Genomic DNA, 14,030 nt, shown 5'->3' with positions numbered 1-14,030 from the left:
CCTCCTTCCTTCCTTCCCTCCTTCCTTCCTTCCCTCATTCCTTCCTTCCCTCCTTCCTGCCTTCCCTCCTTCCCTCCCTCCCTCCTTCCATCCATCCATCCATCCATCCATCCATCCATCCATCCATCCTCCTCCAGGCTCTGGGAGAGGGTCAGAGCTTCTCGAACAGAGATTCAAGAAAAGACTGAGGTTATTCAGGGTGGAGATGATAATACTGACAAGGTGAGGATATTAATTTGTTATGTGCAGCAAGACCAAGAAAAATAAGTCATTGCTGTTTGAAGGATGTTCTTCTGCAGCCTTTTGGTCACGCTGAGCTGGAGAACTCTGTAGTACCTTATAGATTTCTGATAGTAAAATATATTATAGATGGAAACTTGCTATGTGTTATAAAAATGAACTAATTTAAAAAATATCTGTACAGAGACAAGCAAGTGTCAACTCTAGAATTTATGTTTTATTGATATTGTTTTAATTATTTTGATGAATTACTGATATTGTTTTAAACTACATTGTTCCTATAATACCCCTTTGTGCTCTCATTATAAGACAGAACAACAAAACAAGATTTTAGTAAGAGATGGATGCAAATATCACCAAGAAGCATCGTGCCAGGACTTCAATGTCCCCACAGAGAGACTCAGGGTGAAAGCTCCTTGTGACCAAGAGCATGGAGCAAGACCAGTAGAGTGTGATGAGCAGATGCAACCTGGACAACGTCAAGATGGGGAGGTTGAGGTTGGATGTGGGGAACAATTTCTTCCCCAAAGGGCTGTGGGGCATTGAACAGGCTGCCCAGGGCAGTGCTGGAGCCACCATCCCTGGCGGGTTGGACAGACAGACATGAGGTTCTCAGGACATGGAGCAGTGCTAGTGCTGGGTGAATGGCTGGACTTGATGAGCTTGAGGGTCTCTTTGAACAAAATGATTCTTAGAGATGATGGAGAAGAAACACCTTGGAGAGGCAGAGAGGGCACAGGCAGGAGATGAGAAGGCTACAGGGGTTCCCAAAGGTGCAGGATTTTTGGGGGAGCAGGAGACTGGGCGTGGGAAAATGATGGGTCACTGATCGACTCCAGCTCTGTGTGTTGATTCTACTGGTGTCATAATAAGGTTGGAAACTATCTAATATAATGATGGACTTGTGCAGAATATTTTATTGCATGGCAGTCTGAATCTGGACCTTCAACCCTGGCTAAAAGAGGGTGCAGCTCTCCCAGTATTCCTGGATTTATTACTCTGAAGTGTATTTTTTCAGTTTGTAGGCAAGCTCAGGAGCGGTGTAAGGAAGCAATGCTGCTCGTAGTGCTTGATTTCCTAGGAAATCAGGCATAGAACTGGCCATGGATCCAACCAGGAAGAGCCTGGGCCTGTTCCACCCTCTCGGTCTGCAGTACCTGCCGTATTTTTTTGAGAGGAATATGATGGTGGATGACTATTGGCTTCCATCTGTATAGTAAGGGCTATTGTAGACTGCCAGAAATGTGGAGGGAGGGATGGATGGATGGATAGATAGATGGATGGATGGATAGATGGATGGATGGATGACTGGGTGCATGACTGGATGGATACAAACTCAAGCTCATTTTGGATTATGCCATTTTTCAAGAGCGGTGTGGATGCCTATTGCTGTTGCCTCTTCCTCTGGACTCAGAGAATACCCGTATGGCTCACTAAAACATCCATTGCTCCGCATTTCCACTTGAATCTCTCATAGATAAAAGTCTCCTATTGCAAACTGGGCAAGCGAACATTTCTGGCTGGTTTTGCAGGGTCAACTGGGCTTAAAAGTGAAAAATAAAATAAAAAAGACTGTAAATCATAAAAGCCTTCCCTGAACTGCGTGGCGGGCACCACATTAGCATAGGCGATGTCCCCTGCCATCCGGGCAGCAGGCAGGAGAATCTGTGCCGGAGGGCTTGGGGGTGTCGGTGGAGGAGGGAGGAAATCTGGAACCCATAAGCTCCACTGATGTTTGCGTTACCTTGCACGGCTGCATTGGTCTGCGCCTGGTCCGCCCACGGGGCTCCTTGCCCTATCAGCAAGAGCCCTTCCCCAAAGTTATCCGAACGCCCTCCTCTCCGTAACCCAAAGGAAAAGCCAACCGAGCTCCTTGGAGGGCTCGGCGAGGCTTGGGAGGGTTGGGGAGGCTGGAGGGTGGATGCTCCGGGCTGCACCTCCTGAGCTGCTCCCCAGGCCGCCTCGCCGATGCGCTGTGGCCGGCGCATCTCGTGACACCCCAGAGCCCTTCGCCCGCAAGGTGACGAGAAGATGAAAGAAGAAAACATGTGCCCGGATTCCCCGGAAGGCAGCCTGGTCACCAGCGAGGAGGAAGGCGAGCGGCTGCACAAGAAATGTCACCGCAAGCGCGGCCAGGGGCACAAGCCGGCCGAGGAGTGCGGCGTCCCCTCGCCGCAGGGCAAGCGCAGCAAGCGCAGCCCCGTCCCCCCGTCCTTTGAGGACATGCACACGCAGCGGGTGATCGCCAACGTGCGGGAGCGCCAGCGGACCCAGTCGCTCAACGACGCCTTCGCCGAGCTGCGGAAGATCATCCCCACGCTGCCCTCCGACAAGCTGAGCAAGATCCAGACCCTCAAGCTGGCCGCCCGCTACATAGACTTCTTGTACCAGGTCCTGCAGAGCGATGAGCTGGACCACAAGATCACCAGCTGCAACTACCTGGCCCACGAGAGGCTCAGCTACGCCTTCTCCGTCTGGAGGATGGAAGGGGCTTGGTCCATGTCCGCATCCCACTGAGCCGGGGTACGTATCGCCGACACCTCCCTCGCTCCTGCATCCTCTACGCATCTCCCCGGCTTTTTCCTCGGGGGGAAATGCACAGCAGCCGCCCCCTCCTCGTTTTCCACATGCAAATGATTTGCTTTAACGAACCCCAGACGCCGGTGGCTGGAGGAGGTGGTGATTCCCAACCTCGCTGGGGCTGGTGGGACATTGCAGGGGGTTGAGAAATGGAGCCCTAAAGCGACTGATCTCGTTTAGTGGGGTCTGCTCCAGGGCAGGCTAGTGAAAGGTTTAAAATCAGGGCTTAAAGAGCTGATTTATCCTCCCATGGTAAGCCGGGAGGGGACATAAATCAGCAGACACCCTCCTGAATGTGTTTGGGTCACCGAGGTGTCAAAACCGCACGAGTGAGACCAGGGCGGCTGCTGCTGCTCCCCCCGTGCAAAGAGCTCAGCCTTGTCCTTGTCACCCGGTGACACCGGCAGCTGTTCCCCAAAGCTGTTGGGTGGCCCGGGACCCCCACCCTGCCCGGTTTCCTCCTGTCCCTCTCCTAAAGCACTGCAGATGAGGTGGGATCCGTAATCCCTTTGGATCTGTCGGCATCCGACGCTGCAGGGAATAAAACACCGAGCAAAGATGCTGGGGCAGCGAGGTTTGTGTGCACCCCGTGTTTGATGTGCTCAGCACCATCCAGCCACCACCTGAGCATCCTTCTGACCACCAGCAAAGCTGCTGAGAGAGGGTTTAATCCTGTTTTCAGTGGTTTGGGTCCTGTTGGGCTGGGAGAAATTTGGGATAGGGAGAGAAGGCTCAGCTACGTCCCAACATTTCCTGCAGCCCGCGGGCAGGAGCAGAAAGCTCTGGAGGATGTTCCCAAGCTGTGGACTTTGGGGACACTTCATGGGAGCCCAGTCCAGCCCCTGAGGGTCCCCGTTGTCCCCTAAACAGGTTCAGGGCTTCTGCCTTTCCTTGTATCTGCTCCGGTGTCAGTGTGAGAGACCCCTGGCTCCTCCGAAGAAGCCAACTGCACTCTGATTATTCTTGCACCATTAATGGTGGAAAGACCTTTTTCTTGTTATTTTCTGCCAGCTGTAGGGGTCAGCCCCACAGCAGCCTCCTTGCGCCCCATTTCTCCTCCTGAGCTCCTTACTGGTAGTAAGTCCTGCGAAGTGGCCCAGGTGATGCCCGGGAATGTGGGGACCCTTTGCTGTGGCCAATGTCCCCTTTCTGAGCATCACTGACCCCAAATCCTTCGGGTTTGCCCTGAATTTCAGGCCAGATCTGTAGATGTAGGTCCAGCCGATGCCAACCAGCTCCCAGGGGGATTTCATTCAAGTATAAGCCACATTTAACCTCTCATTTTCCTGCAAGCCTTGCTGAGATCTCTTCTGACCTACAGCAAAGCGACAGGTTTTCTAAACCCATGTATAGATCTCAATTATTTGGGGCAGACCTGGTGGTTCAAAACTGCAGGCCTGTCCTAGCTGGGGGGCAGGATTATGGCCCCTGGGCTGTGGATTGGGGCTGCTGGGTCACCTTCCCCTTGGGGACAGACACAAGGGACACGTCTGGTCACTTGGAGAGGCCAAGAAGCCTCCAGGAGCAGCCAGGATGCAGAGCCCCCCAGGCAGATCAAGCGCCTGTGTCCGCCCATCACCTCCCTCACCCTCCTCTGGGCATTGTATTTTTGCAGTGCTGGGGGTTTCGCAGCTTGCAGCCGGGTGATCCTGGTTTTTGGGATACGGGATGCTCCGTGCCCGCTCCCAAAAGACAGGGGCTGCTCAGCACGGCTCTGCCCCGCTCTGGGGTTTGCAGGGGAGGTGGGAACAGCCCGGCAGGAACGTGGGTTTCTTGGGTGGACGGTCTGAAGAGCTCCAGCGTTGTGCTGTGCTGATGAGCTGTGCACTTCATTGAAGCCGCGCTAAAGCCATTTTTGCCATGGAGAAGGTTTGGGGTTCCTGAGCCTCCTCCCCATCGCCCCCGCACACGTGTCGGGTCCCGGTTGCATGTGTGGGCTGATGCGCAGCTCCGCATCCAGCCGTTGACATGTGGACCTGTTTATTTAAGCTGAGTGCTTGGCAGGGATTGTGTTCCTGTGATAAAACAGAGGAGTTAAAGACCCTTAGTGATCTTAAAGACCTCTCTGCTAGATGAAAAAGCCTCCGTGTAAAACCCCTCGTGTCCTGTGAACGCGGTGCTCTCCGTGTGCTGGTTAATATTCATCCCAAGCAGCTCCGGTACTTGTCTCGAGGCACAGCATCCTCCAGCTGAATAGATATTAATCAGCGGTATTCGGGTACCAATTAACAACTCCCAGTTGGGCAGGGAAGCGACAGGAGGAGGATTTGCTAAGCAAAGGCCTAAAAGTGGGAATAACCACGGGGGAAGAGATGCCGGAGCTGGAAAGGCTGCGTCTCTCTTTCCCGTAAGTGAATTAACCCAGCGCTTGCAGTGGGGCTGTGATTTTATAATGTAAAGCAGCTAATGGCTGCTGCGAGCGCCGGCGTACTGGTCTGCACTGGAACCCGGCCTATTAAATATCAAAGGGCGCTGGAATAGTTGGATGTGGATATACCCTTGTTAACCGGGAGACATCATCCGGGGAAAGAGGGACGGAGCCCTCAGGCAAGAGCAATAACGTTTGAAGTCTCCCAAGCTCATGGTTTTTCGGCAGAGTCTTGAGCGCATTAAAATGGTTTCTTTTCCTGCTGGGGGAGAAAATGAGGCTGGAAGCTGGAAGTGCTGGGGGGGAAAAGCCTGGTGGAGTTGTAAGGGGTGATTTTCCTTGCCCTTCATTTGTCTCCCTGGGTTTATCGTCTTTCTCGCGTTGCCCTCACTTAATTGTCTCTCCTGGAAGACCTTGGATAAATCTTCCCTTTGGGGAGTCTTGCTTGGAGTCTGCTTTGTCGGGTGGATGTTTCATTTTCCTTTATTTATCAATACGTGTTGCTGCACAGAATTAAAGCACCGGGTACTAAAGGAGCTTGGGGAGCTCCCTTCCCTATTCAGATCTGCTCAGAAAAATGCGTTTAAAGCAGCATCTGCTTCAAAAAGCTGCGATCCCCCTGCAGCCTGGCAGGAAAGCACAGTCCTGTCCCAGGTTGGTCCTTTAAAAGCAGCAAGAAGTGGGTCCATTCACTGGTTAAACTGGCCAAGGTGGCCCTGGGCCTCCAAGCTGGGTGGCAGCAAGGCCGGGATTTGGCAGGAACCACCTTGCTTTTGCTTTTGGTTTAAGCTCCCAGAATGGTGATGAGTTGCCCAAATCCTTGAAAATTTGTGCCTGGGTGGTTTCTCTTCTTCCCATCGGGCTCAAGTGGTGCCAGCCCCGCTCCCACCTGTGCGCTCCGGTGGGATGCTGATGGGATTTGCTCCGGTGTGGAGCTGGTTTAGAGGCCAGAAGTTTCCTCCAAAGGCTACTCCGTCTTCTCCAAAAAGCACAGAGCTGGTGTAGCATTTGCCGCAGCCTCTGCAAGGTGGACAAGTAGGAGAGGAGATATTTGGGGCCTTTAAGGCTCCAGCTTTGTTGCCCCAGCGCAGGAGGAGCTGCCGTGGATGAGGGATGCGGGACAGCCCCAAAATCCGAGGGCTGAGCTCGTTCACCAGCTCCAGGAGAACAGGAGCTGAGGGGAGACCTTCTGATCTCTGAACTGCCTGAAGGGAGCTTGGAGCCAGGGGGGTCGGGCTCTGCTCCCCAGGAACAAGCGCCAGGAGCAGAGGAAACGGCCTCAAGTTGCGCCAGGGGAGGTTGAGGTTGGAAATTTGGGATAATTTCTTCCCCGAAGGGTTGTGGGGCATTGAACAGGCTGCCCAGGGCAGTGCTGGAGTCACCACCCCTGGAGGGCTGGACAGACGGAGATGAGGTTCTCAGGACATGGGGCAGTGCCAGGGGTGGGGAACGGTTGGACTCGATGATCTTGAGGGGCTTTTCCACCCAAAATGATTCCGTGACCAGACAGGGCAGGGGGTGCTCGGTCCCACCGTGCCCAGCCCCGGTGGTGCTGGGGCTGAGTGGTGACATCGCTGTGATGTCCCTGAGCTGCTCTAGGCGGTTCCAGCCACAGGCTGTCCTGCCATCCCTCTCCACGTCCCTTGGCGGGAGAGCATCCAGCACAAGGACACATCAAAGAGGAGATGGGGCTGCCATTATTTTCACCATCGAAAAACCTTTTTTCTATCAAAAACTTCCACTTTTCTATTAAAGAGAGAAGAACTCACCACCGACCCTGCCGGGGGGACCAGGCTCCTGTACATCACAGCAAGGCAGGCTCTCAGTATTGCTCAGGATTAGTTAAAATCAAAACAGAGATAAAATGACAAAGCCAGAGGTCAGGAGCACTGAAATGTCTGCTGGTTTACAACCCCTATGAGACGGGCTCGCTGGGTCTCAGCTGCCTTCGCTCAGCCCAGAGGAACGAAATGAGCCCGTATTTCATTGCCGAACGTCAGGGGAAGGCACCTGGGATCTGAGGGGGAGCGAAGGAGATGCGTTAACGAGACGGACTTTGCTTTAATTTCCTTTAATAGGGCTGTACGTGTTCGGGGACGAGGGTGGTAATGCAGTGTGGGGAGGACGGGTGGTCCCAGCCGGGGCACTGGGGACGGGCTCACCCCGATGTGTCCCCCGGCTCCGCGGTCGGGTCCCCGTGAGTGTCCGTCCCCGAGCTCCGCACACTCAGAGCAGGGCTGGTCTCCTCTGGAGGCTCCTGCAACCTTTAAAATCATGCCGTGAGTGCATTATTTGGTGTTAAACCTTGCTGATTTGAGTCACGGCTGTGCCGCGGGGTGAGGGGAGATTATTAAGTTTTATATGAGCTGGATTGAGATGCTCGTGGCTGTTTCTCGCGCCTCAGTGCTGGGCAAGGTGGGCATCAGCCTTTTTGGCCGCCCGTCGTGCCCTTGAGCACTGGGGTGCACACAACACCCATCACAGACCTTTCAGACCACAATCCCGAGGGTTTAGCGATGGGACGTGTCAGGTTCTGGGGGTTTCTGCTCTCTCTGCCCCATCTGCCAGCCCCAGCATCCTGCGGGCTCGTCTGTGTTACCTCAGCCGTGCCCGGGGTGAACTACCAGAGCGTTTGTGATTTATTCCTCTCCAGGCTCCTCTCCGGAGAGTTAAATTCTCTGTGATTGCGCAAGGAAGGGCTGGAACAGCAGGAGGCAAAGCGGGGGGGTGGAATAAAACCAGAGAGCTGGGGGTGGTGGGGAGGAAGCCCAGGGATGGCAAAACGAAGCTGTTGCCCCATGAAGCTCCACTCCCTCCATACCCGGTGCCTCAAGAGCTGCCGGAGCCGATTCCAACCTCACCCGGCCCTTGCAGACGTTTCCCTGCCCAAGGTCGGGATCAGGCTGTGTCTTGGCTTCTCTGGTTCACCAACCCGCGTTTCCAGCTCCGTGTTGGTGTCCGGCGGTGGCTGCAGGCGCCCGGCAGCACTGCGGGGTCCCCTCCGGTGTCACCAGCCCAGGGGACAGCCTGTCACAGCCTGTCATCCTCCAAGCTGCAGCAGGAGCCGTTCATGGTGGGGTGACGCCGTCCTCCCCACGGGGAGCAAAAGGGATGAGCTGTTCGGCTCTTTCCCTTCTCCATCCTCGCTCTGCTCCTAGAACAACATATTTGGGTAAAAAGCTGTGATTTTTTGAACGCTCACAGTCTCGGGCTCAGGTGTGGGGACGTTTCCCAGTGAGCAAGTCCCTGCGGCTGCGGGGAAGTCTGCGAATGCGAAGCACGAAGGCTCAGGAGCCAGAAACCAAGCGCGGCTCGGCCCCCGCTGGCTTCCCGCTTGAGCGCCGGATTTTGCACAATTTTGGGATGAGCCAAGCCGTGGGTGACTCGGCAACCGGGCTGACCCTGTCTGTGTCCCCTCAGGTCGCCTCCGCCTCAACGGACACGCGCAGCAGCACCACGGCACCCGGCCCGGCCACCCTGCTCTCCTCCAGCACCCGAAAACCAGCAGCAGCCGCCCCGGCGAGCAGGAGAGAACCAGCCCCATCTGTCCCCTCCCGTCCCCTCGCCCGAGGCTGCTCTGACCCCCCAAACCCCAGGACTGGGGCAGAGGGACCCAAACCAGGACCCGAACCAAGACCTGAACCAGGACCCGGGTGGTTTTGCTTGGAACCAGCTTGGTTGGATGCTGCCTGTGAAATGCTTTAAGGAGTAATTTATTTTTGACTTGTAGGTAAGAAATAGTTGAGTTATCTACTCTGGTATCAGCAGCCCCCTTCCCCAGCCTGCGGGGAAGCTGATGTCCCCATCTCAGTGCCCAATGTCCCCATCTCGGTGCCCAATGTCCCCATCTCGGTGGCTGATGTCCCCATCTCGGTGGGCACAATCCTCCCGCTGCCTGTGGCCAGGATGGGCAGGACACGTCCTGCTGGGATGATGGGGACAACTCGAGCGCTCCCTGGTCCCTGCTGCCTCCCAGAGCTCCCCCAGGGACGCGGCGCCCGAGGGTTCGGCCAAGGATGGAGCACAGACCCCAGCACCATTTTGCTTCTATCAAACCCCGGAGCTCCGCGCCGCGATGACGCTGAATGTCGGAGCTGCTGCCTGGCGAGCAGAGCTGTTTTGGGGGGCTGATGAACTCCCCAATGAGCCCTGTGGCACACGACACCCCCCACTCGTTCGTAACCCATGGACATGTTGCAAAATCAGCCTCTCTGTTGGAAGAACTTTGAAATGGTTAGGAAATAAGGCTGGAGACTTTATGCAGAGCCCTTCCCTCTGCCCCGCGAGAATGGGGGGACCTGGGGTAATTCTGGGGGGATCCAGGTTCTTTTGTGGGTGAGAAGGGGTTGAGGAGATGCTGGGGGATAACAAAGGGATGTCGGGGTGTCCGGACAATCCCAATAAAGCCAAGGTGGAATTTTCCAGCGTTCCATCCATTCGCTTCCCAAGGAAATGCTGCTGCCACGCGTCCACCCCGCGCCCACCATCGGCGCCGCTGCTCCGAGGGTTTTATTCAAATTGGGTGAAGGAGAATCAGGTATTTTTGCTTATTATAGCACAGAAAGAGGGGGGAAAAGTCCCTGTAAGCGAGGCTGTGACAGCGCGCAATCGAAAATGACCCACGTGGGAGAGAAGTGGTGTAAGTGACCCAACAGCCAAGTTTCAATTAGTGCTCAGGCTTAATTAGACACCGGAGAATCCAACGAGAAGCGGCAGCAAGGCTCAGGCTACCTTTTCCTATAAAATCCTTGATTTTTTATATATATATATCAAGAGTGGATTTCATGCTCCGGGGAGCTGAGCGCAGCCTTTAAAAAGATCTGAATGTGCTAAACCAAATAAAGGTTCTGTTCAAAATGGGGTTGCAGAGGGATTCGTGAACCACATCAGTAATTAAACCTCCTTTAGAATCATAAATTTCCTTCAAAAAAAATAAAACGTGCTTTAAAAATAAAGAGAAAATGCCTCTTTCTAGGGTCAGGCTTCCAACGCTATTTTTTTAAGTATATTTTTTTTAAATTATTTTCAAGTAACATTTGGTTGAGTCTTTATATATATATTTATATAAAAATGAGTGAAATATCAGCCCTAAGAGAGGAACAATGATTTAACCAAAGGCTTTTTGATTCTCACAGTCATGATAATTGTTACTATTATCACAGACACAGCGAATTTTGGAGAGAAGGTGTTTGGGGCAAGGAGGGACGGATATAGGGACGTTCCGGCCCTTCAAACCTTCATGGATTTTGCAGTAAACCCCCAGTAAACCCCGTCCCCGAGGGCCAGGCCCCCAGCAGGACACTGGGTGTCCCTTGGCCATGAAGCCACGTGGCCTTTCCTGCCACCCCAACAACCCTTCCCATCAGCTGGTGATGTTTGGGGTCCCGGTGCCCATTTAGGGGGGTCCCGGTCTCCATTTCCCAGATGGAGGGTGCTTGGTTGGGACGTTCGGGGGTGGACGCAGGGGTGGCTGCGGTGGGAGCTCCCGGAACTGGAGGAGATGATCATGGTGGGATGATCTTCCTGATGTTCTGCTGTTCAGATCGCGGGGTGCAAGCTTGGTGAGGTTCCTCATTTTGGTTGGAAAAGACCTTTAAGATTGAGTCCAACTGTTAACCCAACCCTGGTTGGGTTGTCCCTGAGAACCTCATGTCCGTGTGTCCAACCCTCCAGGGATGGTGACTCCAGCACTGCCCTGGGCAGCCTGTTCAATGCCCCACAGCCCTTTGGGGAAGAAATTGTCCCCCAGATCCAACCTCAACCTCCCCTGGTGCAACGTGAGGCCGTTTCCTCTTGTTTTATCCCTTGGGAGCACAGACCAACCCCCTCCATGCCCCAAGCTCCTTTCAGGCAGTTCAGAGATCAGAAGGTCTCCCCTCAGCTCCTGTTCTCCAGCCGAACCCCCAGGTCCCTCAGCAGCTCCCATCACACTTGTGCTCTAACTGAGATGTGGGGGGAGCGCCCACCCAGCTCTGCACCCATGGGGACCCCATCACCTCCTCCAGCCACCCCACTGGGCAGATTCCACTGAAATGAGTGTTTGGGGAGGACCTGTGGACAAAGAGGTGCCAACCCCCGGGTAGGGGGGGACCCTTCCAAGCAAACACATCATTCTGCTAGAAAAAACACCCCAATTATGTCATGAACACCCACGTCTCTCCAACGCAGCATTTGGTTCCATCGCCGGGGTTGAAGGCACAAGTGGCACATCCTGGGAGCTGTTGGGGACATCGGCCACTTTGGGGGGTGACACAGGGGAGCCAAGGGGCTGCATGGGGATTCAGGTTGGGTGACCCACCACATGGGGGGGCACAGGGTGGGGATAGTGGGGCTACCACCCCAGTGATGCTCATCAGAATCTCATTGGGAGCTCCCAGCCAGGCTGGGATGGGCCAGCCCTTCAATTAACGAGCTTAATTAATCACAGCGTTGGTTTTCTTTTCCTTTGGTATCTTGCCCAGAGGAAAGCTGAAAATGTTAAATGCTGAAGAAGTTAAGATGTGAAGAAATAAGTATTTTGGGGGGCATTTCCTCTGCTTTAAGGCAATAACAGCTCCCATGGTCACCCAGTGCTTCCTCCTGGGAGAAACTGAGGCACAAACATGGAGCTTTGGGCTCCTTTGCGCCAGCACAGCTCCTGAATGGCACCAACCCACTGGGAGAACTGGGCTGAGGTTGGGACTGGGCTGGGGAGGGAAACTGAGGCAGGGGGAGGGGGGATGGGGGTACCGGGGCTGCAGGGGTGGGCACTGGGGAAGGGGTGGTGACCGGCGCTGGTTTGGGGACACCAGAAACACCCCAGTGCCCCTTGGCGACGGGTCCGTCCCACCACCCCAGAGCCCACCCCGGGTCGGGGAACACCCACAGGACGGAGGGACAGAGCCACAGAAGGGGACAGCACCCTGTCTCCAGGCTCTGGAGAAGAACAGAGGTTTAGGGGTGGCTTTTTAACCCCTTCCTGCCCAGGTTGTCCCACCGCAGTGTGACACCCCCTCCTGCAGGGTCCCCACCGCAGCACAGGACAAGCGTGGGTGCCCCAGCCCCGGGTGCGAGGGTGAAGCCACGGGGGGTACAGTGGTGTCACCCACTCCCAAAGGATCCCGCGCCCTCCCCGGTCCCTGTGTCCTGTCGGACCCACCTCCGGGCACTGGGAGCCACAGCAATGGTTCATTCTTCCAAGGTCCGTCCTTTTCGTTTTGATTTCTCCTTCTTTGATATTTTTTTATTCATTTTTTTACAAAATCTCCCCCCCTGTGCCTGCGGCCGGGACTCAGCCACCCCCGACCCCCAGGGCCCAGCGCCCCGTCCATCCCCTCCTCCCCAGCCCAGCTGTCCCCAAAGCCCAGCACTGCGACACCCCGGTGGGGACGTGTCCTTGTGGGGTGACACGGGGACAACATGGGGACAATGAGCTACACGATGCCCCGGTGCAGTGTGAGATGGGACAAAGGGAGGGACGCCTCATTTTGTGGGGGGGGGGGTTCACTCTGCCGCTGTCACCCCGGGGTGGCCTGAGACAGGTGCTGCATCCCTGGAGTCCAAACCTGAGGGTGACGGGACTCAATTTGAGCTCTGATAGAGAAGAGGAGCCTGTTGGGGTGCTGGGGGTGCAGCTGCGGGCTGGGGGAGCTGGAAGACAGCTGGGGTGTCCCTGCTTTGGGGATCACAGGGGTCGACACCATCCAGATCCTCAAGGCGGCGGGTGGCTAAAGGACTCAAGGCACCTCGGTAAGTCAACGTGGAGAGGCGCTTGTCCCCGACGTCCCCATGGGACGATGAGCACGATGGTCCACGTGAGCACACAGCAAGTGTGTATAGTGCAAATCAGAGACCCTCACCAGCGGTAGTGGTTCGGACGTCCCGCGGGTGCCATCGCGGTGCACTCGCTCTTCCCCGGCTGTGGGCACCGCTCACGATGGTCCGAACCTTCCCCGAGCACAACGAGGTCACAGCCCGTGTCACCGCCACTTTGTGCCCCACCAGAGGAAGGGGAGGCCGGACACAAGACACAGTGTCCCCCCCGGGCAAAACTGCTGCTCAAAGGCCGTCGAGGAGCTCTGGGTGGCTCGAACCGCCTGCAACGTCCATCCCAACGCTCACCCCCTTCTCCAGGTGAGGACAGTCCCTGGAGAAGGGCAAGACGAGGGGGTGCGGAGGTCTCTCCCGTGTGTCCCCAGAGGGGTTTCGGGTCCCGCCGGTTGGGGACCGATCGCAGGCACGGGCTGGGTTTGCACAGCCACGCTGTGCAGAGGAGTTCATGGTTTTCCATCGGTCCTGAGCAGGACACCTTGCAGGTGGCGCAGGAACGTCCTCGCTGGGAGCCCTGCGGAGGTGGCAGCCAAAGGTCCGGCCGTTTCAGGACCGTGACTCGGGGAGTGAGGATGACGTGGCAAATGGGAAGCCAGGAATGAAGAGCGAGCGCTGGGCTCGGAGAGTCCAGATGCGTCCTGGAAGCAGGGGAGCAGAGAACATCGCTGCTCATCACTGGTTCATGGGCTCCTCTTCCTCCATCGGCTCGTCCTGTGGCCTGAAATGGGGAAATACGACACATGAGAGGGGGAGGAGACCTGTGGGACACAACATGTCCCTCAGCATCAAGGTGAAGTCCAGCACCTACAGCCTCCCAGTGCTTCCTGCTCCATTGAGACCTACATTGCACCAAGGGAGGTTGAGGTTGGCAATTTGGAACAATTTCTCCCCCAAAGGGCTGTGGGGCACTGAACAGGCTGCCCAAGGCAATGCTGGAGTCACCATCCCTGGAGGGTTGGACAGATGGACATGAGGTTCTCAGGACATGGAGTAGTACCAAGGTTGGTTTAATGGTTGGAGTCGATGAGCTTGA

General features: G+C 55.6%; 2 protein-coding genes across 14 annotated transcripts in view; one reads left to right on the top strand and one right to left on the bottom strand.

Annotated features, from left to right (window-relative positions):
* Positions 1–2,095: 2,095 nt before the first annotated feature.
* On the top strand, positions 2,096–10,177 carry LOC136113812 (twist-related protein 2-like). The gene is made up of 2 exons (XM_065859049.2): positions 2,096–2,763; positions 8,609–10,177. The coding sequence occupies exon 1, from the start codon at positions 2,272–2,274 to the stop codon at positions 2,755–2,757; it is 486 nt and encodes a 161-aa protein (XP_065715121.1). The 5' UTR covers positions 2,096–2,271; the 3' UTR covers positions 2,758–2,763; positions 8,609–10,177.
* A 2,301-nt stretch (positions 10,178–12,478) lies between these two features.
* Positions 12,479–14,030, bottom strand: part of HDAC7 (histone deacetylase 7) — a 97,061-nt gene continuing 95,509 nt past the window's right edge. For all 13 annotated transcript variants that reach the window (XM_071800052.1, XM_071800048.1, XM_071800051.1 and 10 more), the window contains one exon: positions 12,479–13,715. In XM_071800052.1, the coding sequence (XP_071656153.1) occupies positions 13,670–13,715 (46 nt within the window). In that variant the 3' untranslated portion in view covers positions 12,479–13,669. The remainder of the gene's footprint in view (positions 13,716–14,030) is intronic.

This window comes from Patagioenas fasciata, chromosome 28 (assembly GCF_037038585.1).
Source record: "Patagioenas fasciata isolate bPatFas1 chromosome 28, bPatFas1.hap1, whole genome shotgun sequence".
NCBI classification, from domain to species: Eukaryota; Metazoa; Chordata; class Aves; order Columbiformes; family Columbidae; genus Patagioenas; species Patagioenas fasciata.
The sequence above is the reverse complement of the archived record's forward strand: the minus strand, read 5'-3'. Positions and strand labels throughout refer to the sequence as shown.